At 39.9% G+C, this 27,084-nt stretch overlaps 1 protein-coding gene across 8 annotated transcripts; it reads left to right on the plus strand.

Annotated features, from left to right (window-relative positions):
- Positions 1–26,270, plus strand: drap1 (DR1-associated protein 1 (negative cofactor 2 alpha)). 8 transcript variants are annotated; one of them, XM_044184934.1, is made up of 7 exons: positions 1–141; positions 802–926; positions 1,580–1,717; positions 2,603–2,728; positions 6,798–6,888; positions 16,986–17,074; positions 24,731–26,270. In XM_044184934.1, the coding sequence occupies exons 1-7, from the start codon at positions 100–102 to the stop codon at positions 24,915–24,917; spliced, it is 798 nt and encodes a 265-aa protein (XP_044040869.1). In that variant the 5' UTR covers positions 1–99; the 3' UTR covers positions 24,918–26,270. The 8 variants fall into 8 exon arrangements, with proteins under 8 accessions (XP_044040869.1, XP_044040870.1, XP_044040871.1 ...); XM_044184935.1 differs by lacking the exon at positions 16,986–17,074 and adding an exon at positions 17,457–17,545; XM_044184936.1 differs by having other exon boundaries at positions 802–874; positions 1,624–1,717.
- The last annotated feature ends 814 nt before the right edge of the window (positions 26,271–27,084 follow it).

The raw sequence follows: 27,084 nt of genomic DNA on the forward strand, positions 1-27,084 counted from the left end.
CTATCTAGTGTGTGTGCGCGGTGGAGGTGATTTATATATGATATAGAATAATACTCCAGAATACATTGATTTTAGGTTAGCCATCCAGGTAATTTAATTATGCCCAGCAAAAAGAAGAAATACAACGCCAGATTCCCTCCGGTAAGTTTAAACTTTGCTGAATCGGTATTAAGACTAATAGCTAACGTTAGCAAACTGTATGATGGAAAGCTAACTTCTACAGCTAGCTTGAATGGGATTCGGCCTGATATGTTGACCAGAGAGCTAACAAGCCAACAAGCAAACGCAAGCTATTTATCACTAAAATGTACATTACACTAGTACCATTATGCCAAGCTCGTTGGTTTCATTGAATTAGCTAACTTATTTTGCATTCCAGTGTTTGCTAAGGTACATTCGAGGCGAGCGACGTAAGTTAGCTAGCGAGTCCACTAATTATGGTTGTTTTTAGCATGGCAAGCTAGCCAAGTGAAACTGAACGTTATAATTCTGAGCAAATCTGTTGTTTGTAGGTGCATATTATGCAAACCAATGCGAGGTATTTGCAGTGCACACACTACAGAAAATCTGATCAACATGAGGGGAATAAATGGTTTTAAACACGCATGCAATGAAAGTCCAACGATTCGAAAATGTGTATTTTGGTAAAATTTTAGTTAACGGGCTTTGGGTTTTGATACACAGAAAGCTGTCTTGAAGTGTATTTATAATAAAAATGATGATAAAACTTTACAGTGTCAATGTATTCACACGCATCTCACTGTACACACACACATAAAACTAAACCGTTTCTCATTACAGGCGAGGATTAAGAAGATTATGCAGACAGATGAAGAAATAGGCAAAGTGGCTGCAGCAGTACCTGTTATTATTTGTATCCTTCCTGCCAAATATCTTCACTGCAAGTTCCAAGGTTGCGATCATCTGTATGTGTTTTGAATGATTTTAAATTGATCTGAGTTGAACCATCCGTTTATACAAGGGATTTCAAACTAATGGTCTGACGCAGAGCTGAAACAAATGCTTGATTAATCAGTAAATCAACAGAAAATTAATATAGAACGATTAAGTTAGTAATCCTTAAAGTCAACAAAACATTTGCTGCTTCAGGCTTCTCCAATATGAAGACTTGCAGCTTTTTCTGACTTTGAAATCATTGTAAACTGAATATCTGCGGGCTTTGGACTGTTGGTCACATAAAAGAAGACATTTGAAGAATCTCTTTGGGCTCTGGGATCTAATGATGGGCATTTTTCATAATTTTTTGACGTTTTCTAGACTCACATGAAATCGAAAAAACAATGACAGATTAATCAATAATGAAAAAAAATCGTTAGTCAGTCCAAGTCTGACTGTATATTGAGTACAAGTTATGGACTGGCACTCTCTGTAGTTAATAACTGGCTTAAGCAGTGGAAAGTGATATTTGTTGCGTTTGTTGTATTCATTGTAATGATTGTCACAATCAGCCCAAGCAGGCTGTTCATGTTTTTAATTTTCAGAATTGAATGTTTTTTGGCAATGCACAGTTACGGCATAAGCTAGACCATGTAAGTGAATCTGTTTTATTTAAATAAAGGACACAGACCTGCTGCATAATAATTTCCTTTACCGAGACATCAGCGAGAGCCCTGGAGCTTTTTTTGGAATCATTGCTTACAAAGGCCTGTCAAGTCACCCAGTCTAGGAATGCAAAGACAATGACAACATCACATCTGTAAGTTTCTGTGTTTGTGTTTGTCTTGGTAAAGAACCTGGTCTATATTTCACTGTGTTGGAGTTGGACTTATTTAGGAGTCATCCTCTGTTCAGTTCATTCTTACTGATGTACCATAGGTCTGAATTCAGGCAGCTGGATAATAACAGGAAATCATATTAATGTTGTGATTTGATTTTGGATACATGTAGGTGAAAAGGTGTTATGTCTTCATTTCATCATTGGATTTAGATAAAGGTCTATTAAAGCACCCTGTTACACAGTATGGTATATTGTGGGAGTTAGGGTTGGCCCGACAGTCATTGACCACTAAGCCCTCTACCATCGTAACATTGTGATTTAATTTAGGTGCAAACATAAAAACTAATTAAAAACAAATTTTTTAATCTACCTGGTTTGCGCCTGCCTTAGTAAATCAGGGGGTGAGTCTTTATTTGTATCGCAAAACTGAGGATTAAAACTTGTATTTAGCAACCTAAATTTCAAAAAGGCTGGAGTCAGACTACTACGCCTACCAAACATGATGTCCATCACAATGTCTCACTGTGGACAACCTCATATGCCAATTAGGTAGACATCGCCCAACCTTAGTGGGAGTAGCTGAGATGCTAGTGTAACCTTGATAGTGATTCTGAGTGGCTTTGTAACACATGGCAAAATCCCTTGTATCTGAAAGTATTTCTGGCCATGAGTAAGATGCTGCTGCCAGGAGAATCTTACCGTGTGACTCAGATTTTGCATGTTGTTGAAAGGAATATATAATCCCCATTTAGTTCTTTGTCTACTTGACATTAGGTTGACTTTTTACTCAACTCGGAATGCATGTAAGTCTGTGGAAAAAGAAATGTACTGATTTTAAAATCGTGTGTGCATATGTGTTCACAGAAAGCAGTGTATTGAGCTGGAGCAACAGTTTGATTTCTTAAAAGACCTGGTGGCAACAGTGCCGGACATGCAGGGCGAGGGGGAAGAGAACCACACCGAGGTGGGAGCAGAAAAAGTCCCACGCAGGTATCTCTCTCTTTCACACACACACACACACGTTTGTATAGCACCATGACTACCAAGGAATTAAACAATCAGAATCGGCTTTATTACCTATTATTATTATTATTATTATTATTATTATTATTATTATTATTATAGGTTTAAACATACAAGGAATTTGCTTTGGTATTTTGGTGCATAACAATAAACATAGTAAGTAGACAATATAAAGAAAGATAAAGCAAGTACTGCAGGTCAAGAATCATAAATATAAAATTGACAGTAAGATATGAAAAAATATTTAAAAAATATAGCCGCAGGCGGCAGGTTCAACCTTTTTTTTGCTCAATGGAAGGAAGCAGCTTCCATTGCACCTAATGGTTAAAGCCTCAGGCAGCAATGAGCAAAGTCACTTCAGCTTGCTTAATTCTGTTTGAAAGAAGGAGTGAGATCAATTGCACACTTGTTCCGTCATCACAAAGCCTGCAGCGTTTCAATTATTGCGCACTCAAAGTTCCGCCATTCATACCCCCTTCATCGGATTAGAACAAAACTTGATGAGTATGTTCAGGAGATGGCATGGGATGTCTCGGGTGAGGTTAATCAGGATTGCTCAGGCATTTTGAGTTATGGGAAAATATGTGATAGGCCACGCCCACTTGCACCAATCAATATGAAACTTCAGATTTTGATTAATATTTGACCCCAGAGCATGCACACCAAATTTGGTGATATTCTTTCCACCAGGTTTTAAGGTACAGTTTTTTTGGCATTTGTGGCTCCCCCTATGGGTCGAGCTCAAAATGCTTTGGCATATCTATTCCCAAACACAGACTGAAGATATCTCCCAAGATTTGTGATGATTGGACAGATCGTTAATCAGTTTTGTGCTAAGCCCCGCCCATGGCGAAGATACTTTGGTTGATGACGACCATGTTTTTCGACCGATCTTGTTCATTTATAATAGAAACATGATGCTGTATCAAAAAATTTGGTGTCCAAAGAGTCAAAATTCAAAAACTTCTATTCATTTTACTGTTTTTCACATTATGCAAATTAGCAAAAAAAATCCATCATTGTGGACTTTAATGGTTCCAGAGGCTTTTTTGTAGAGCACATTGAGCTTCACTTCTGTGAGAAATGTCATGTCAATCAGACTTGCGGTTTGAGGGGCATGGCCATTCCAAAATTGGATTTTTGGGCCTTAATTGTAGACTGGGGTAAAATTTCTGTAGAAGCATTTGCACATCATTTCCAGTTATTATGCCAACTTTCGTGTTTCTAGCTCATTCCAGCTCACGGAAATTTGAGCTGCGGCATAAGACTAAATAATAATAATCATAATAATAAACCGGTACAAACTCAATAGGGTTCTACTGATTCACGGTTTGAACTCTAACAAACTGGTTGTTTGAACAATGTGATGTGCAAAATGTTTACATGGTAATGTGCAAAGGGAGAGGTTAGAGGGTTATGAGAGTCCGTGTCAGTGGGGGTCCCGGACTTGTTGATGAGGCCAGCTGCAGACGGAAAGAAATTGTTCTTGTGGAATGAGGTTTTGGTCTTGATGGACCGCAGCTTTGTGAGTGTCTGAAACAGTTTTTGTCCAGGGTGGGAGGGATCAGCCACAATCTTTCCTACTTGCCTCAAGTGTTCTGGAGGCATGCAGGTCCTGGAGTTTGCAGCCAATCACCTTCTCTGCATGGCGAAAGATACGCTGCAGTCTGCCCTTGTCTTTGGCAGTGGCAGGATGGCAAAATACTTTATTTCCACAGAGGTCAGGGCGCCGGGTCTGTAGTTGTTAAGTCCTGTGGTCCTTGTTTTTTTTGGGGATGGGGATGACGGTGGCGGATTTGAAGCAGGCTGGCACGTGGCATGTCTCCAGTGAGGTTTTAAAGAGGTGGATGGAGAGAGAGTCTGGCCCAGCTGCTTTGCGGGAGTTCTGCCTCCTGAACAGTCTGTTGATATCTCTCTCCAGGATGGAGTCATTGCTGCGGTAGGGTTGGGGGGAGTCTCTAGGGTGGGCAGTTGTTGAAGGGTCCAGGCCCCAGCCTGGAGGTGAGGGAGGTGGAACTGGTGGGCTGGAGCTGGTTGATGGAATCATGGGGGATGGTGTCAGAACTGTCCCATTGTCTTTCAAAGCAACAGTAAAACTCATTCAGTTTGTTGGCCAGGCGCGAGTCATAAATGGAGCTTTAGGTTTGTAGTTGATCTGTCTGAGCCACTTCCAGACAGAAGCAGAGTCGTTGGCTGAGAACTGGTGTTGTAGTCTCTCTGAGTACAGTCATTTAGCTTCTCTCACGGCCTTGCTAAACCTGTACTTTGACTCCCTAAACCTGGCCTTGTCTCCACTCCTAAACGCTTCTTCCTTTTCTGACCTTAGCTGTCTGAGTTTAGCTGTGAACCAGGGTTTGTCATTGTTATAACTCACCCTGGTGCGTAATGGTACACAGCAGTCATCACAGAAGCTGATGTAGAACGTCACAGCCTCTGTGAACTCATCAAGACTGTTGGTAGCAGTCCTGAAAACATCCCAGTCACTATAGTCCAAGCATGCCCAAAGGTCTTCCATAGCTTCACTGGGCCTGCTTTGATATCCTCACAACAGGTTTACAGAGCTTTAATTTCTGCCTGTATGTAGGAATCAGGTGGACCATGACGTGGTTAGAGTGTCCCAGTCCAGCAAGAGGGATGGCGTGATAGGCACTGCTTACTGTTGTGTAACAGTGATCCAGAATATTCTCCTCTCTGGTCGGGCATTTAATAAACTGTCTGTATTTGGGGAGTTCATGGTTGAGATTTTCCTTGTTAAAGTCACCGAGGACAATAACTAGGGAGTCCGATTGTTTTCCGCTCCACATACAGTAACTGGTCGGTGACCATATGCTGACTAGAGTGAATGAAACGAACTCACGGGGGGGGGGGTAGAATGGTTTACAATTTATGAATAAATATTCTAGATCAGGAGCTGTTGAATTACTGTCACATCGTTACACCAGCCACTGTTGATACAGATATAGAACAGATACCTCCACCTTTCGTTTTGCCAGAAGGTTCTGTGTCGTGATCCGTTCTGAAGAGTTGGAAGCCTGCCAGCTGCAGCGCAGAGTATTGCACAGTGAGCGCATGTTGGAGAGAAATATTCCTGGTAACGGTGTGTGAAGTCTGCACCTTATATGGACACAAGGAGGGTTACCATTGCCTTTTTCCAGGAAATAGATAATGCTGTAAATTGTTTGTCATCTTTGCGATGTTACCTTATCACTGTTTCCATTTTGTTTTGTGATTATAGATTAACTACAAAAAGAAGAAGGAAAGCAGAGAGGGCACATTTTTTCAGCTCTTCAAAACGAGAAGTAATTATTGAGGATTGTAGAGAAGAAAAAGCAGTATTGACTGTCAAATCAAACCTTGGCACTGCAGCTAAATGCTGCTTGGCAGAGAATTAAATGAGTAAGAAGACCTCTTTTCACTAAAGAGTGTGGCTGATTCGATTGTGATTCAATTTAAAGTGGTTGTAATATCCAAATATTTAGACAATGTGTGTCAGCTATGGGAATGAGGCATGTGGAGTCACTACATCTTTGAATATAAATGGCTGAAAGTAATTTCCTCCAGCTGTGTTGGTCATGTCATTCCCTGCAGTTTTATGCTGTGGAACGACTTTCTAATTTTTAAATTGTTTTATAAGATAAAATTTGAATGTGGTTGTCTATGCAACTAAAAACTATTTTTCAACTTGTTTTTGGTTTAAAACATCAAAAATTCTCCCATCAAACTGTCTTTTGTAATTATGTCACCACAAAATACCTTTGTTACTAACTATTATTGTATTTGCAGTGAGCAATTCTGAATGAAGGGCATTATCAAGTGTTTTTTGATAACAAAAATCACTGAGTGTGTGATCAGTTGTTGCTTTGTGTTGCCTTCAACCAAACAACGAATAGACCAGTCATTTATCCATACCAGTCAAGGAACTGTAGAATCTTGTAGCATGACCATGACTTCAACCTCTCCAAAATTTACTTTCCCCAAAAACTGAAACAGCAAGTACTTTAACATAACGTTTCGTTCCCCTTTGTTTTCTCCCCAGGGGTCGAAAACCAGGGTCTGGCCGCAAGAATGGAGGGGCTGGCACCAAAGGCAAGGACAAGAAGTTGTCCGGCACAGAGTCAGAGCAAGAGGTGGGAGTTAATTTGCATGCAGAGACCAATAGCTATCTACAGTTTTATGGAGTTACATTTGTGCCTCATTCCTGAGTGTACAATGGGACATTTTGAGCACAAAAAATAATTTTTGCAAGCACATAAATTATATGTTGAAGAAAAATTATCACACAAGAATAATTTAAACAAACAAAAATATGTTGTGCTCAAACATTTATTTTGGTGTTGGTGCTATTATCCACATGAGTGCACAATCATAAACTCTTACCCAGTTTTACTCATCTGCCCTCTCTCAAATTCCCTGCTGTCTGCTCGGAAACCCATGCTTGCTCTCTCAACATCTCTGCTCTGTGCATTCTCAGGTTTGCCTGCGTAGTATTTTATACCGTTTTGGTTATGTGTCTTTATGAACCTTGATTCAATTCTGTTTTTTTTTTTTTTTTTGGTTTTTTTTTTCAACTAGGTATGTAACCTTAACTGTATTAGTTACTTATGTCTGGCTGATGTATGTGTCCTTGCCTCTCCCAGTGCTTCTCTACTTCCCTAGTAACCAAATCCTTCTAGCATTCAGATTAGAGACAAAACAGCCAATCAGAAATTACAACTTCAATTTTCCGATTGGCTGTGATTGTGGCATACTGTAACACTCCGACAAGTTGAGCTAGCACACAGACGAACCTGAGAGTGCACAGAGCAGAGATGTTGAGAGAGCAACAGGAACATTGAGAGAGGGCAAGAGGTAGGGAGGGGTGTGAGATGCGCGACCACGGAGGTGAGATTTGGATCCAACATGGCGGCCCGTGGCTGCTAGATCAGACTCAACATCTCTTCTATATTCTTACCAAAATACTCAAAAACACTGTGACCACTACAGGATATTACATTCAGACAGCACAGAGGAATACCATACGCTATTCAGAGTGAAGAGACCGTTCTTGACTTTAAAACACGTAACATGCGAGACAATCTCATATTTTCCACAATCCCAGAGAACACAACGGGCAACCCCGACACACTCAGAAACTTAATGCACTCTGCTTTGAAAATCCTGTCAGATACTGTAAACAAAATAACTTTCCACCGCACTGGAACCTGACCCCGTCCCATCACTGCAGCAAAAGGAACTTGTGAAAAGCAAGGGGCGGGAGCTGAAACAGACGGCATTTGGGATGAACAACCAATTCCCAAAGGAAATAAACTATTGAAAGTACTATACCTAATCCTGATCCTGAAACAACACAGACAGAAAGGTGAATGGGCCACCCTGGTTGTGGACAAACTGTACATTGAAGGACAGCTGTTCCGGGATTCCTCCATCATGCCCTGGCTCCTGTGATCAGAGTCATAATTCAGTTACACCCTGTGATAAAATACAGATATGCAAGCCCAAGTTTATTAAAGTAAAATTAATAAAAATAAAAACACTGCTAAACCCCCCCCCCCCAAAAAAAACAAACTCTCGCTCATCTTGTTCCCTCTCCCTATCTTTCTCTCCTTCACTACTACTACTAACTCTCTCCCACTCTCACTCTCGCAAACACGCACAGACACACACATACACACACTCTTTCTTAAGCCCCTTTTACACTGGACAAAAAACCCCGCTAACATCTGACTTTTGTCTTCAGTGTGAAAGGGTGCAATCGCCATTCACTTCTGGGTCAAATGACTCAGCTGTAGACACGGTATTTATCTGCTGCGGCTATGATCGGCAGTGATGTAACATGACACCCGGGTGGACGCACTAATTTTTGCCCCTTTTCCGGCTCACCACTTTCTATCTGCGGATGTCTATAAGTCTCAGCTGTGACTTTACATCCGCGCTGTGATGTCTTTCAGAGCACACAAACACCATAAACACACCTGTCACCTGCCCAGCACGGTGCTGTTAACCAGAAACACAGCGGCTACATCTTATCTTTATACAGTCCGTGGGCTACACACCGCAACCACCGTTACATTGTCACTAGCCTCCATGCTGCTTTCTATTGTTTACTCTGTTTTGCATTATATTCGTGACGTCAAACACGACACATCAGAAAAAAGCAGAAAAGGCAAACTTGACTACTGGCAATGTGAAAGGGGTCAGTCACTTGTTAGGTGACTAAAAGGGTATTAGTCTCCTAGTTCATCTCTGTATTTGTGTTACTATGTCTTGTTTTCTTTTTTAGATGTTGATTGCTTGCTTTCCCTGCACTATTTGGCTTGCACATGTATATGTAAACCCTATGTAAACTTGCATAAATAGGAGGCCCATCGCAGTGGACAATGGAGGGAACTGGCAGAGGCAACTTAGATATAATCAACACTAACCCACCACATTTCTCATAATGTCATTTCTCAAGTTCATTAGCTAGAACATTCGGGGCATTGGATCACCGGCAAAACGTCCTAAAAAGAACGCCAGTTTCTGTCTTGTGCAGGAAACACATCTCACAGCATCAGAACACACAACAAACATATAATTTCCTACTCCACACACACGAAAAACAACAAGAACTGGAACATAAACCGAAACATCTACACTCCCAACACTCACTCCCCCCAATGAGCAAACTCGAAATGAAATACAGAAAGTTAAACATCATACATCAACAGACCCAATTTCTCATACAGAGTATGAGACTGAATTATTTTGAATACAATGAAAAAAGTGGTAAATTCCTCACCAAGCAGCTGAAAAGAAACAAAGAAAAATCACTGCAATTCACAGCAATTCAAGACACACAGAGAAATTTTATATACAATCCCAAAACACTATACAATTTTTTTGATTACTATCAGAGACTCTATTGATCAGACAATGTAACAAGTATCTCCAACATCCACTCTTTCCTTGATCAAAAGCCACTTTTTCACCCAAAGTTCCCAGAAACTACTTTTCAAGATACTAAAAGGTTCCTTCAGCCCATTGTTGTCTGTGTTTTCAATGCAGTGTAAAGACCCAAATTACAACAATTAGGTTACACCAATCACTGCATAACTCTATTGTTTTAACTTATTAAACACATCACCTGCAATTCAACATAAGGACCTTTGCTTATTTTAACCTATCTCACCTATTTTAAATACTGAGCTTACCGATGTATAATAGTGAAATTTATAACCACTGCTTCCTCAGAGCATTGTAAATATTAGAATATGGTAACACAGGCATAAGCATTACGTGTCTTTTTACATATATAGTAGTACAGTGCTGTGAAAAAAGAGGGCAAAAATGGCCTGCATGGCAGAGTTCCAAGACGAAAACCACTGCTGAGCAAAAAGAACATTAAGGCTCGTCTCATTTTTGCCAGAAAACCTCTTGATGATCCCCAAGATTTTTGGGAAAATACTCTGTGGACTGACAAGACAAAAGTTGAACTTTTTGGAAGGTGTGTGTCCCATTACATCTGGCGTAAAAGTAACACCGCATTTTAGAAAAAGAACATCATACCAACAGTAAAATATGGTGGTGGTAGTGTGATGGTCTGGGGCTGTATTTTTGCCCAGTCTCTTTCTTATGGTGGAGTCATGAAGACTGACCTTAACTGAGGCAAGTGAGGCCTGCAGCTCTTTGGATGTTGTTGTGGGGTCTCCGAATGGCTGAAGAAGAACAAAAGACTTTGGAGAGGCTTAGTCAAAGTCCTGACCTGAATCCTATTGAGATGCTGTGGCATGACCTTAAAAAGGCAGTTCATGCTCGAAAATCCTCCAATGTGGCTGAATTACAACTACTGAATTCTGCAAAGATGAGTGGGCAAAAAATTCCTCCACAGCGCTGTAACAGACTCATTGCAAGTTATCGCAAATGCTTGATTGCAGTTGTTGCTGCTAAGGGTGGCCCAACCAGTTATTAGGTTTAGGGGACAATCACTATTTCACACAGGGCCATGTAGGTTTGGCTTTTGTTTTCCCTTAATAATAACAACCTTCATTTAGAAACTGTATTTTGTGTTTACTTGTGTTATCTTTCACTAATATTTAAATTTGTTTGATGATCTGAAACATTTAAGTGTGACAAACATGCATATACTTGTTTTCAGATACAAGAACAGACACTATACACATGGTTTGGTTCCACAACTATTTATCTGCAGAAATATAAATGTGCAAAATACAGCGTTTGTGTGCTGTTGGTCACAGGAGTAAACACACTAGTCTCTGCAGCCTGCAGTTCAGTGTGCCTGCCCATTTCATCTGAAAAACATGTTGTCTCACTGCGACGACATTAACAAGATATCATTTTGTAGGATCCATTTAGCCAACCCTCACATTAATGAACACCACGATTCTACACCATTAGTGGTTGGTGTTAGCATATAGCTAATGTTAGCTTTTGGCTAGGGTAGCAGTTGCATGACAATAGTTAGCATTATATCATTTAACATGCATCATGTGCATGTGGGTCGTATGTGATTTACCTTCAACTGACTGGTCATCTGTTTCCGTGTCTTCCACCATGGCTTCCAACAGCGCAGTAGTTGAGCCGCTGCGCCAGACAAGGCTGGCCTGTGACCCAGCAATGCATTGATCCAGAAAGACCAATCAAAAATGTTTAGCGCAGCACGCAACCCTGAAAGTTCTTGTACTTGAAAGTACTACCCCCCGAGCAGGGACCTTTTTGGGGAGTCAAGAAAGCTCAGAAATGGCTGTATTTCTTAAGGAAACTTAAGAAGGCAAAATTCCCGTGCCAAATTCTTATTAACTTTTACAGAGGAGCAATAGAAAGCATCCTGACTGGAAACATCACAAACTGGCATGGGATGTGCATGGCCCAGGACCGGAGGGCTCTGCAGTGGGTGATTAAAACCACTCAGAAGATCATTGGTACCAACCTACCGAGCATCAGTGATATCAGTGAGGTGCCTGCGCAGAGCCAAAAGGATACTAGAAGACAGTACCCACCCCAGCCACAGCCTGTTCACCGTCCTCTCCTGGGTAGAGATACAGAAGTATCTGCTGTCGTACCACCAGTCTTAAGCGCAGCTTCTTCCCTCAAACTGTGAAACTACTAAATTCATCCTCAGCACTCCACCATGTAAAATAGTATTCATGACTTATTATTTATTCACTGATATACTGTATATCTTTTTTTTTTTTTGAGTAGCATAAAGGGAACTACAAAACAAAGTCTCATTATACAACCCTGTGTTGTAAAATGATCAATAAATCTATCTTGTATCTTGAAAAATAATGTCCCCGGAACTTAATTTAGACCCTGGTCCCTGAGGTGGAAACATTCATCCAAAGGTTCCTAGTCCCTGGGGAAAGTTCCTGCGGTGGAATCACAGCTTAACTCCCAAAATTATCTAAAGCACAAGCCACCATATTAGACCAACCCATAACCTCAGAAGAACTCAGGAAAGCCACCTTCTCCATGCCCAACAATAAGTCACCCAGTTTTGATGCTACCCAATGGAATTCTATAAACACTACTGGCAACTCAAAGCTCCTCTAGACCACACAGGGTTTATAAAGAACAGACACTCATCCACCAACATGCATTTTCTATTCAACCTTATTAGTCTGTCCCAGAGAAACCACCTCAACACCATAATTGCTTCATTGGATGCAGAAAAGGCCTTCGACAAAGTCAGCCGGACATTTCATTTTACAACCCTTGAGAAATTTGGTTTTGGGAGTCATTCACTAAATGGATTAAAACAATCTTCAACTCCCCGTCTGCATCAGTTAAAACTAATAATCACACTTCCCAACACTTAACACTGCTGGGTTCACAAGACAAGGATGTCCACTCTCTCACGATTATTGTTTGCCATTTTCATTTAACCTTTTGCAGCCGCCATTCGGAAAAACATTTGTATTACTGGTATACAAACATTTTCATCACAAAATTAGCTTATTTGCAGATGACATCCTGCTATACCTTTCAAACGCCTCAACAGCCCATCTAGAAGTCTTTAATCACCTATCCATATTCTCAAACAATTCTGATTATTCCCTAAATTGGTCTAAATCTAAAATTTTTCCACTCTGTGAGGAATACTGGAATGCCGACTCTAATAAAAAAACTCCTGACAATAACAACAGGTCACATCAAATACCTTGGCATAAATGTTTCCACCAAGCTGTCAGAGCTATTCCTTCTGAATGACGCACCATTACAAAAAAGCATTGAAGAAGACATCCCTCTGGAACAACTTGCCCATCTCACTAATTGGAAGAATAGCAGCAATAAAGATGACCATACTACCCAAAGTATTTTTCTATGACCCCAGTCTAACCTACATCACGTTGGTTTAACACTTCTGCCATAACCAAATTCTGCTGGAAACATATGAAATCACGAATCAAATTATCCACCCTGCAGACCGTGAAGGCCTAGCCACCCCAAATTTCAGATTTTACCACCTAGCAAACCATCTTCAGTATATACCTATTTGGTTGCAAGAGACTCATCAATCACAACACCCCTGGCTATATATAGAACAATATGACTGCCAAGAACTATCAATATCAGACCTCCCGTTCCTTACCCAGTCAATTAAAAAACATGTTTCAAAAACCCATTCATAGCAGTGACTCTGACAGCTTGGTGGAAATCCAACTAAATCACTGGATACCCCACATCTTCAAATAAATTCGCCCCAATCTGGCACAACCTGGACTGAAAGATCAAAAATATACCACTATACTTCATGGAAAAAGTAAGAATTACACATTTGGAACACTTATTTGATCATGGCTCACTCATACCCAACGAAACACTAGAATATATCATCGGTGGTAACAGCTTCTTGCAATGTTCACTACTGAATCAGAATCAGTAATACTTTATTGATCCCTGCGGGGAAAGTCTTTGTTACAGCAGCTCACTATCACGTCAGTGTGCACAAGAATAAAAGCACTGTTTAAAAGGAAAAATTAGCACATCAGACAACTAGGGCTACTGCGAGTAGTCAATGTAATCAATGACGTTGACACTGACAGTATGTTTAACTGATGCATGGTTTTTCATTGTTCTTCTTCAATATCACTAATTGCTGAGTCAGGACGACAGCGTAGTGGTGCGGCCGTGTTTATTTGTGCTTTAGAATATAACAGCTGTGAGAAAATAACATTTTATTTCTCTGATTCACCGCTTTCTCCTACTGGCGCTCCGTCTCCTTATTCTTTCTCTATGTCGCTCGACCACAGCTGTCTCTCTCTCTCTCCAAACAAATGAACACAACTCAAAGGTATTGCTATTTTTCAGCAAGCCAGATGCAGTCGTCAAAGCTGGGTCCATGAAATAAACCAGGTGAGGACACAACTGGGAGCATATTACAGTTTGGTCCATGAGCTGGTTTACTGACTGTGGAGCCGTCTGATCGGTCTGGGAAAAAGATCTAGCTGTTACCATAGACACCAACTCCTGGATGCACATCTGCAATAACATCTTCTCAATGTCCCACACCTCCAAACTGCAACTTATTCAATACAAAATTTTACACAGAGCTCAACCAATATAAATTACACAAAATGGGACTCAGACGACAACACCTGTAAACACTGCACATTAAACACCACAGATGATTACCACCTGGCTCTGCCCACCCATTCAAACATTCTGGACAAACATTACACAAACTATCCTCAACCATGGGTCACGGCATTCCAGTCTCTCCGTCTGTATGTTTTCTAGGAGATCTTTCATCCATTGAACCTTCACTGTTGAAGAAAAGTTGTGCTGATGAGATGGTCCTCAATAAAGAATAACTCAAAGAGCCTTAGTTGTCCTTACATTAATATATGGATTTATTACAAACACAGATCTGTCGAGAGAGAAGCATTGGGGCAGCATGTACACATAAACTAAGTATTATGTTGGCACAGCCAACATAATACTTAGTTTATATCCAAAAGGTACACTTCTTATAGCAGAGCGGTGGGTGGTGAATTACAGGTTACATCAGCTATCATAAATCAGTAGAAAGATAAGACAAAGAAAGAGACAGTCTCCATCCCAAGATATTAGTATCAGTATCACAGAGCCTTCTCAAGGTACACCTAATCTTATGGTAGGAGCATCTGGTGCCACATGACCCAAAACAACATAATCGTAGGGCCTGAGGCCTTCTTTGTAAAATCATGTTAGTCAAAGTGAAAGTCATAAATACTTTTACACCCATAAAACCATATATCACCCCAGAGCTCAATGGTCCCTGGCACTGAAAGTGCAGGCAACCTATTGTTTTTGTGGAGATTATTATTATTATTATCCCTTTTTAAATACATTTCTGAGGGGCTTAAGATACTCAAACTATTTTGCATACACGTTACAACTGGCTAAAATCGCAAAGTTCTGTAGTGATTGGGCTCGGGTGTGGCCAGGGGGCTCTATAGCGCTCCCACACGCATGTTTTGCTTGGGGAAAAAGTTGCTTTGATCCTCATGAGCTTTTCGGGGTTCATTGCTCTCATTCTAAAGAACATATTTCAGTTTCTTCTGAGAGAGTTTTTCTTCTGACGTCAGCCATTTTGGATTTCTTGTGTCAATTTCAAATCTTTAAACACATGTTTGAGGTCTTTTTAGGATGCTAAAAAAAGTCACAAAACTTTGCGCCCAGGGTTGGTATGTTGGCTCTATAGCGCCCACTAATGACTTTTAGCCTTCAAAACGACTAGGGATAGTCGAAAACTCATGAAACTTGGCACACGCGTCAGAAGAAGCAGCGTATTTTGTTTTCTGGTGTAGTCTGGGGCTTGGATGTGGCAAAATGGCTCGATAATGCCTCCTACAAAATTTCAACGAAGCACCCCCCGCGTCTATGTTTCACCTAGATGTATGAAATTTGGAAAGGCTTTAAAACGGCATTTACAGGCTCCATACAAACTCCTCCTAGAGAATTTATGAGATTGACTCAAATTTGGGCAGTGGAATCTGAAGACCTTTGCAACCCTAAATTGCGAAGCTTTTTAGGTTTCCTCAAATTGCATTGCCATGGCGATGCGGCAAATTTTGGAGAATTTTATCTTTTTTTTGTTGTTTGTTTTTATGTTGAACTGCTCCTAGAGAATTAATCTGATCGACTTCAGATTTGGGCAGTGTAATCTAAAGACCGTTCTGATGCTAAATTGCAAAGCTTTTTATGTTTTCTCAAGCTGTGTTGATGTGGCGATGTGGCGAATTCTGGTGCTACCTGGTTTCAAAATTAGTAACCACTCATGGTACTGGGTACCACAATGTGTTGCATTTTTCAGTAAAATCGTGAAATATGCAAAACCTACTTTTTCGAACTCCTCCTAGGCTGTGAGTCTGATCTGCACAAAATGTTGCACGTGGAATCTGTAGACTCTCATAATAAAAGTTATTAAAATAATTTTGATACTCAAAAAAGGAACAAAGCGAAAACTTCCTGGCACCAACCGGCCACTAGGTGGCGCTTTTGTTGCAAAATCATAAAATTAAATCATTAAATTATTTTTCCACACTAGTGTCTTTGAACTAAATGTTTTCCAATCTCTGTGCCACTCTCCACCTGCGACTTGCATCACGCTCGTGGGACTGCAGGTCCGACTTGCACTGCCTCCGTGGGCCGCATGTTGCAATGTGCACTGGATGCTTGGACCCCGCTAATACCTGCTTGCAAGTCTAGTTATTTTTCTCTCCTCTCCCATACACACAATCATACACAATATGTGTACTATAACAGAGCTCCCCTAAAACAAAAATTTAAATCACAGTAATGGCATGATGTCACTATCATTATTATAATTGTGACCATTTCATCCTTGTTTCTATGTGCCACGTCAAGTTCTGTACATTACCCTGGGTTTGTTTTTTTTAGTTATTTACCCTTTTCTGTTTTTTCTGTCTCTCTTTGCCTGTCCTTGTTTATTTATTATCACTGGGGGGGGGGCAAATGAGTAAAACTGGGCGAAAGAGGTTATCATTGTGGGAGTATGTGCATAATAGCAAACACGATAGATTTTTGTTTGCAAAATTAAATAATTTTTTGTGTGATAATTTCTCTACAAAATATAATTTATGTGCTTGCAAAAGATCTTTTTCTGTGCTGAAAATATCCTATTGTGTAGTCAGGAATGAGGTTCAAATATAACTCCATGCAGTTTCAATGATTGGTGTATGTTTGAGGTATCTCACTGGTGTGTTTCTTGTGATGGAAACAGGATGACTCTGAAGACAGCGAGACAGATGGAGATGAGGAAGACGGCTCTCAGTCAAGCACAAATCTGCAGGCTGCATCCAGGTTCCACAGGTATAGACACAGGCCGTGTGTATTGAGATGCATGTATGTATGTATGACTGTATATCCAGATTGTGTCTAGTTCCACTCGAGACAGATTACAGGTCACACATCACATTGTTCATCTTGAGTATTTGTAATTGTCCTCTCAGGCATACCGTAAAATTCAATTAATAGCCCAGGCTTTTATTTGCTTCAGTCACTGAACTCAACCTGCCTATATTTGGGAAAGTGGTCTATAATGGGACAGGCCTTTAAAAACTCTTGCTCAGCAAAGATTGGAAATACTATCAAATTGTTTATTTAAACCAGTGTGAATATCACTTGTATAGAATTCCCACAATGTGGCAGTATTAGCCAGGTAAATGAGGGGAAATGGACAGGTATTAGGCAGGATGACTCTGAAGACAGCGAGACAGATGGAGATGAGGAAGACGACTCTCAGTCAAGCACAAATCTGCAGGCTGCATCCAGGTTCCACAGGTATAGACACAGGCCGTGTGTATTGAGATGCATGTATGTATGTATGACTGTATATCCAGATTGTGTCTAGATCCACTCGAGACAGATTACAGGTCACACATCACATTGTTCGTCTTGAGTATTTGTAATTGTCCTCTCAGGCATACCGTAAAACTTCAATTAATAGCCCAGGCTTTTATTTGCTTCAGTCACTGAACTCAACCTGCCTATATTTGGGAAAAGGGTCTATATGGGACAGGCCTTTAAAAACTCTTGCTCAGCAAAGATTGGAAATACTATCAAATTGTTTATTTAAACCAGTGTGAATATCACTTGTATAGAATTCCCACAATGTGGCAGTATTAGCCAGGTAAATGAGGGGAAATGGACAGGTATTAGGCAGGATGACTCTGTTGAGACTGAGGTCCTTTACCACTGCTCACGCATAGCCTAGCTAGTGATTCCACTCGGGACTGCCAATTCATCATTTCTGTCCATCTAAATGATACTTGTATAAAAATTTGCATTTCGTATAACATATCAATTACAAATCATTCATTTGATCTACAGTGGTGTGAAAAAGTGTTTGCCCCCTTCCTGATTTCTTTTTTTTTTTTTGCATGTTTGTCACACTTAAATGTTTCAGATCATCAAACAAATATAAATATTAGTCAACGATAACACAAGTAAACACAAAATGCAGTTTTTAAATGAAGGTTGTTATTATTAAGGGAAAACAAAATCCAAACCTACATGGCCCTGTGTGAAATAGTGATTGCCCCCTAAACCTAATAACTGGTTGGGCCACCCTTAGCAGCTACAACTGCAATCAAGCGTTTGCGATAACTTGCAATGAGTCTTTTACAGCGCTGTGGAGGAATTTTTTGCCCACTCATCTTTGCAGAATTGTTGTAATTCAGCCACATTGGAGGATTTTCGAGCATGAACTGCCTTTTTAAGGTCATGCCACAGCATCTCAATAGGATTCAGGTCAGGACTTTGACTAGGCCACTCCAAAGTCTTCATTTTGTTCTTCTTCAGCCATTCAGAGGTGGACGTGCTGGTGTGTTTTGGATCATTGTCCTGTTGCAGAACTCAGGTTCGCTTCAGCTTGAGATCACTAACAGATGGCCGGACATTCTCCTTCAGGAGTTTTTGGTAGACAGCACAATTCATGGTTCCGTTTATCACAGCAAGTCTTCCAGGTCCTGAAGCAGCAAAACAGCCCCAGACCATCACACTACCACCACCATATTTTACTGTTGGTATGATGTTCTTTTTCTGAAATGCGGTGTTACTTTTGCGCCAGATGTAATGGGACACACACCTTCCAAAAAGTTCAACTTTTGTCTCGTCAGTCCACAGAGTATTTTCCCAAAAGTCTTGGGGATCATCAAGAGGTTTTCTGGCAAAAATGAGACGAGCCTTAATGTTCTTTTTGCTCAGCAGTGGTTTTCGTCTTGGAACTCTGCCATGCAGGCCATTTTTGCCCAGTCTCTTTCTTATGGTGGAGTCATGATCACTGACCTTAACTGAGGCAAGTGAGGCCTGCAGTTCTTTGGATGTTGTTGTGGGATCTTTTGTGACCTCTTGGATGAGTTGTTGCTGCGCTCTTGGGGTAATTTTGGTCGGCTAGCCACTCCTGGGAAGGTTCACCACTGTTCCATGTTTTCGCCATTTGTGGATAATGGCTCTCTCTGTGGTTCGCTGGAGTCCCAAAGCTTTAGAAATGGCTTTTATAACCTTTTCCAGACTGATACATCTCAATTACTTTCTTTCTCATTTGTTCCTGAATTTCTTTGGATCTCGGCATGATGTCTAGCTTTTGAAGATTTTTTGGTCTACTTCACTGTCAGGCAGGTGCTAATTAAGTGATTTCTCGATTGAGAACATGTGTGGCAGAAATCAGGCCTGGGTGTGGCTAGAGAAATTGAACTCAGGTGCGATAAACCAGCAGTTATGTTTTAACAGGTGGGGAAATCACTTTTTCACACAGGGCCATGTAGGTTTGGATTTTGTTTTCCCTTAATATTAACAACCTTCATTTAAAACTGCATTTTGTGTTTACTTGTGTTATCTTTGACTAATATTTAAATTTGTTTGATGATCTGAAACATTTAAGTGTGACAAACATGCAAAAAATAAGAAATCAGGAAGGGGGCAAACCCTTTTTGACACCACTGTAGCTCTGAGAGAGAAAGAAAGATGATCAAAGTTAGCAGACAGTGCACAACAGATTTCACATGACAGTATCCACAACTTGGATTAATTTTTATTTTAAAAAACGTGATTTTTAAAAAAAAAAAAAATGTATTTTTGATTTTTGATCGGTGGACCCTTACGGACTAAAGTAATATAAATAATCGAGGAATGGACACACATTTGGACTTTATGACCGCTTCAAAGGTAGGGAGGCAATGTTCTCTCTCTTGTTTACCATGCCGCTAAATCTGAATGAATTATACTTTGGTGCTCACGGTTTCCGCAGAATGAACTAAACGATTGAACTGTGGAGAATCTAACCCATTTAACGATGTGTAATATTGACAAAAGTTTAAACATTTATATTTGTATGTGCAATCTAAGCAGCCTAGAACTAGCTCAAGTGGGCGACCCGGTGGGTTATAAGAGGTTTATTACATCCAAAGAACTTAATATAAAAACCAGACCTGGTGTCTAATTTAGATCTGCGTTTATTTGTCAAAACGTGTAGCCACACCCGGCCAGTAAAAGGGATCAGCGTCTAATTTGGACATAGCTTTTTAATTGAAGTTTTACGGTGATCAGAGAGGGGATTTGGTATAAGTACTTTGTTGCATGTATATACTGTTGTCTATGTCCTTTTAAAACCACGTATCTCCAAAACATCAACTTTCATGATGTAAGAAAAACAGCAGACAAGAACATTTAATACATCAGTTTATCTGAAAATTAATTCATTAACCAAATTTGTAGATACATGGTTTTCACTGGACAGTGACACTGTCTAGGCATTCCTTCAGTGTGGCTAGGGACACATTTGACCCCCTTTTATATGGAACCCCAAAGTGTTCAATATTAAATGAATAAAGACATGAAATAAATAATTGAAGATATTATTAAAACTCAACTCATTATTATGAAATGTAATTTCATCCTTATTTTCAAACAGTTTTATTGGATATCATTTTTATTTTCATTTTGGACATTTTTATTTCAGAATGTCACTTTCAAAAGTTTTTATTTCATCTTTTCCCAATGACACTTTTATTTCATGTCATGTTTTATTTCCTAATGTCACTTTTCATGTGGTGTTGTCACCACCCTCTCACCTTTCAGCCAATCCTGCCTCTTTCGAAGCAAGCCCAATAACTACTACCAACTGCAGCCTGTTAGCTAGAGCAACAACAATGCCAACGTAATTCTAAATCAACCAATTAGAAGCTGCTGTAATTAAACACAAGACACAGTAACTAAACCTTTCCCTTTTTATATAGCTTAACAAGGTTGCACATGCTACCTACTAACCAGCTAACTAGCTAGGCCGGCTTGTGTGCTTGGATTATTACTTAACATCAAAATGAAGAGCCTGTGTTAGCAGTGTTAGCTAGCTCTTTTTGGCTTGAGCAACCACAGAAAGACTTTGTTTTGTTGCATGTCAGAGTTGTGTGTCTGTCTCTGAAGAACATCTTTAGAATCAAAACATTGCCAAGGTAACTGAGTAAACCAGCTAATATTAGGTGATGAAGTTAACACTTCGATGCTGAGTAACAAACCAAGCTCACAACTAACTAGTTAGCCAGCCAGCTAGGTAGGTAGCACCCTATTTTTTCCCCTGATAATGCTACATTGTGCAAATCCATGTTGAAATCATAGAAATAAACAAAAGTAACCTCGCTGTCAAAAAAATTGGTGAAATTTAATTATCACACTGCCGTGCTCACCTGCTTTCTGTGTCTGAGCAAACACACACAATTTTTGTACCCCACGAATATAGTAAAACGAGCCAACACACACACTGAGCGATGTCGGCAAACAGCAGAGCTGAGAGGCGGTGGAGATTACTCGAGTTGACAACAACCGCGCTTGTTACTGTAAGTGCAATAAAACCTTCACAAGTAAAAAAGCCAATAATTTATCAAGGCACCTGTTCAACAAGCATGAACATGTAAACATGTCGAGAGCTTTATTTTAATCTGCGCCCATCCACAGCTGCTATGTTTTATACTAGCACAGCCCACTAGCTTGACTAATAGCGAGTTGTTACAAACAAGCCAGGGCTCAACACAAACTTTTAAAAGTGGTTGCCGAAACTGAAAATATGGTTGCCATTTTAAGTCACTTTATATTTTTAAAGATAATATGCAGTTATATGTCAGCTTAATAATGGAAATGTGACAAAAAAGAATGTTTAAAAGCTTTATTACAGTAACCAAACCGAAGTTTGTGTTTTATCTGATACTTTACAGAATTTAATATTCAGTGTTATCAGGTAACGTGTCCACCCTCAATTCCTGGTATATAAAATTTATATAAAATGTAAAATACCAGCATTCGTTTCTGATGCCTGTGCACACACGCGAGTAAAGTGCTGTCTGGTTCCGGTTCTGAATGTAACAGCAATAAATATATCACTAATGCAACAAATATTAAAAATTGATTTATTTTGGGGTGCATGTTTTGCTGTTCCTATTTTTTTCCACAATTACTCTGCAGAATTGGACTTCCAAGAATTTAGACAGAGTGAAACCTCTTGAGAGTTGCAGCTTCGTAATTTGCCCCAGAAAGTCCAGCTTTACCTCCTGTACTCCGGTCCAGATGAGACAGCAGGCTCCCGGGAATGGACGGCCCGGACGATGATCAGATGGTTAGTGGGTAAATGGCGTCAAAGGGTGAAGAGAGGCCTAACAAACCTTAGACTTTTCTGATGTGCTGCCAGGCGTTGGCAGGCTAGTGGAGAGAAAAAAAAAAACACTGGGAGAATCGCTGATCCTGCTTTTGATTTTGAAGCTGAAAATCGAAAAGTGGTAGCCATCAGTGGCAACCAAAGGCCAAGAATTTGTTGCCAATTTCTGACAATGGTTGCCAATGGCAACCTGGCAACCGTGACTGCCCTGCTAGCTAAAACAAAAGTTGTCTGTATGTAGTCTAACAGTTTAGCTTAGTTTGCCACATCTTAAAATTTGGCTAATTCTTTCAACTTAGCTGCTGGTTGAGACAAACCAGCCCCTCCTCCCTCTGCCAGCAGTAACTTACCTGCAGGCAGTGAATCACATCAGCAGCAGAGGGAGGAAGACAGAGTGACTAATTGTGACTAATGTTTGAGTTTGAGTTCTTCATTCTTTGTAAACTTCACTCAGTATTTTGATTAACATTTTAGATTTCTTTCCAGTGAGATATTGAGTTTAGTGACTTTTTTATTTTAAACATTACTGTTGCTGCTCTAGAAAAAACATTGTTATATTTAAAATAGTTAATTCTAATCATGTTCTGAATTTATTATTTTTTAAAATAAAAAAAAAAGAAAAGAAATTATTTAGTAATGAAAAAGAACCGGTAAGAGTATCGCTAAGAGTAGTAGTATCGATAAAATCCTAATGATACCCATCTGTAAACACGAATTTAACACTACAATTTGTCATCAAACACAAATGTTATTGGGGACCCACTCAATTTCCCTGGGACCCACTCAAATGGCCACCTGTAGGTCCCGAGGACTGACTACATTGAAAACCTATCAACATAAGTGGAGAAGTTACTTACTGTGTCTGTGTACTGGGTTTATTTATCTAGTTTCTTCTGAATTCGCTATCTACATGAATTACTTTGACATTGTTGTTGCTCTAGCTAACAGGTGCTAACTGGCAAAATGTGGTAGCAGTTGTTGAGCTTGCTTAAGAGGGAGGGGGCATGTGAGGGTGGTGACAGCACCACTGTCACGAAAAGGGATATTTTGAAATGACATGAAATAAAACTGTTGAGAAAAATTTGTCATTAAAAAATAAAAATAGATTTTTGTAAATGGGCATTTTGAAATATATATCTAATATTAAATAAAAATCAACTCCTGCAAAAACTGTTAGGAAAATTATCTATTTCACAATTATTTATTTATTTAATATTGATCACTTTGGGGCTCAATACTACTTTACGGAAATATTAAGTATGCAATTTTTCATGTTGGTCTCATGTCTGAGTAAGTGCCAGAGTCACTTTTTAAAGTCACGAAAGCAATCTTACTATATCGCACCTACTAACATTTTCAATCTTCAGTTAAAACATAGTGTAATAGTAGCACAAGAACTAGAGTCATCAAGTCAGTCAACACACTCAGTAATGTGACAAAAAGTAAAATGTTACAAAGCAATATCAAACTAAATTTCGCTAAGATAAGATAACATTAGCTACCATAAGCTACTGATCATACCATACCAAGAAAGGTTGTATCAGCAAAACCCTGAGTGTATTGAATTGAGGAACGTGCCTTTTATTGCTTATCGTTTCCACTTTTCATTTGTAAGAGAGAGAATGTGTAATTTCTTGTCTCAAAATGTTTTAACAGCAAATAATGAAAGATTTACATAAGTTGTTTGGTTCTAAATATGGCCACCTGAAGCCCACTGCTCCTTTTGTATATTAAAAAATTGTATGGCACCATTTCAGATAGAGAAATCTGGTGCTATTTTTCCACTCGAAACAATGCTGAAACCATCGATGTGTTCCAATTCCACACTACTTTCTCATTCTAAGCAGGTTTTGAGTATGTAGTGTGTTGACCCTGGAAAAGTGTCAAAATATAGTATACTCAAAACAGTCAGTATGCTGTTGATGGACACTATGGAAAGAGCTTCTCACAGCTGGAAAAATAAAACAATTATAGATGGTGGTAAAACAGCATTGTGAACACCCCCCAAAAATAACTGTAAAGTCCTTGGAAGTACATTTTTCTCTGTTTGTTTAATTGGTAGTGACATTCTAAAGTCTCAATTTGACTGACATGTAGTTGCACATATATTGTATAATTTTCTGTTAAAATGATTAAATATGCAGATTTTTTTGTATACTAACTGCAAAATCAATGTACTATGACAATAGTAAAACAGTATATAGTACTTACTCTATATGATGTATTGATGTTTAAATATGTAGTACATTCTAAGACAATATTTAATTTAATTGGACATGACTCTTAACTCCTGGTTTACACCTCTGCCTGTACCCCCGCAGCTCAAATGCACCCCCCCAGTACATGCACATGGGCAATATGGTGTCAATGGGTGGCATGGCTCCCGCACAGCCCCAGAGCGGCATGGCCTTTGCCCCCCACCCCTCCATGATGAACGTCGCACTACCTCCCCCAGCCCCTGCGCCACACAAAAACGAGGATGACGACGACGAAGACTATGACTCTTAGCTCCCTTTTCCCTCCTCCTCCTCCTCCTCCTCCTCCTCCACCACCACTCACCACACACACTCTTTCAACATTATTTTTGATTTCTTAAGTTGTTCTTGCGGTGGTCGCTCTAAGCAGAGGAGGGAAAGACTCTTCATCGCAGTCCCCTGACAGAAAAGCCCTCGGCAGCCGGCTGTAAGGAACACCGCAACAGGAGACAGAAAACTGGTTGTATATTATGTGTTTTTAAAAAAAAAAACGAAAAAATTTTTTTTTTTTTTTTTTTTTTTTTTAAATTTAAGTTTTATTGTTGAGGAGAATCCAACGAGGATGTTTTTTAACAAGTCAGTCGTTCTATTTTGACTATTAAAAATGGCAGTCGTCGCTGTTGCCATGAGCCCTCGCAGACAGGATAGGTGTGGTTTGTGTTGCCTGGTAGCTTTTTCTTTTGGCACTTTTCTTTCTTCCTCAATCCTCTGTAGTTGACATTATGAAGTGAACAAATCAGTCATTCAAACCCTCAGGTTGGCTGAAAAACATCTATAAGTGGTAGTTAAAGTCTTATATAGCCTTTGATGCTCAAACTAAATTGAGATTAGTTCAGGGCAACAGTTTGTAAAAGTATTTGGAAGGAGAGCAGCACTTGTCGAAAGAAAAGGAAGGAAAAGGAGGTCATTGTCTCACCCATGAAGTGTTATATTACTATGTTATCGATTGGCTCTGAAATACTGCTGTTAAGATGTGAGCCCTACTTCCCGGCTTTGTCACAACTTGCTAGTCAGTCCAATTGTCAGGCTGTAACATAAACAAGGAAGCAGGTGTATTTTTACTATAGGTTAGCTAGCTACAGCTTTTTTGAATTAGTTTCTATTTTTAATTCACGTTTTTATCAAGAGAACTGTAAACCTCCACAACCACAGCCCTGAAGTGAACCATATCAGCAGGTTAATGATGATTGATTGATGATTGGAAGTTTGATCGATGTTGTTTTTGACGCTGTCAGAGCCTCTGGCGGTTATATTATTTTATACAACCATTAAATTCCCCTGAATTGTCCATCAGAAGTATATTGTGACCCTTGGTCCATAACTTTGTTTTTAAAGTTGTTTGTCTCCTTTGTCATCTCTAATTTCTATTCTGGCCACCCCTCCAATTTTGAGTAACTTTCGCCTATATCTTCAACATTTTTTCCCCTCTTTTAGCTTGTTTTAAATGTATCCATTGAAAGCAGAGATGGGGCTCCCATTCATGTGTCAGTCTCAGTATGAAATGTTTCCGAATAGACAGTTGAAGTTGACACTGTATTGTAAACTTTTAACATTCTTTTTATTTTGTATGGGTGAAATAAAGTTAATATTTCAATTAAAAAAGCAACTTTTTTGGCTTTGTTGTGTTTTTCATATCAGAGAGAGCCTAAAATGCTCTCCACATCAAGCAAATCTGCATTGGCATTCACCTTTAGACACAGTTCTTTGTTTCCTGGCTGGAAGGGCAAAATCTGACTCCTGTGGCATCTTTAAGCAAAATATTTCAACGTGCTTCCCCCGTCATTTTTCAATTTCACAGGCGTGGAACACATCCTTTGTAGTCCTGACTCGAAGCTGTGCCTCCTTGTACCTTTTGATTACTTTCTGTATTTTGCATTGTGAAAAGGTTTCCCATGGATGCATCACATTGTTTACAGGCCAATGACCCCTGCAAACTGAAAGACGAGGGCGGGTATTTATCCTCAACATTGCAGCTTCCTCCTGGTATTTGAATCAGATAAGCACAAGACAGTACAGGTTTGTGGAAAGGTGTTCACAGAGAGGTGATTGTTACCATCATATACACACTCAGAGTAGCTGGCACACTTGGCCCTGATTTTGTGTCCAGCCCCTTTCCTCTTCCTGCTGCCTTCTGTATTTTTTAAACAGTCCATTTTGTCGTGTAAATGCAGCCGCCTCATTTACCCCCCACCCAACCGACCAAGCAACCCTGAGCCGCAAAAACAACTGCATCCTTCCTGCACAAGCGTTGACTCAGCGGACTGTGAGGAGGGTGGGGTTAGCTGTGTGGGTGAGTATGTGGGGGGGAAAGGGAGGAGGTGAGAGGGGGGTGTAGGTGGTTGACTTTAGGAGGTCGGTGTCCAAACAAATGGCAGCTGTGGGGCAGGGAAGGAGGGAGGGGAGGGAGAGCCATCAAAGGG

This window comes from Siniperca chuatsi, linkage group LG22 (assembly GCF_020085105.1).
Source record: "Siniperca chuatsi isolate FFG_IHB_CAS linkage group LG22, ASM2008510v1, whole genome shotgun sequence".
Classification (NCBI taxonomy): domain Eukaryota; kingdom Metazoa; phylum Chordata; class Actinopteri; order Centrarchiformes; family Sinipercidae; genus Siniperca; species Siniperca chuatsi.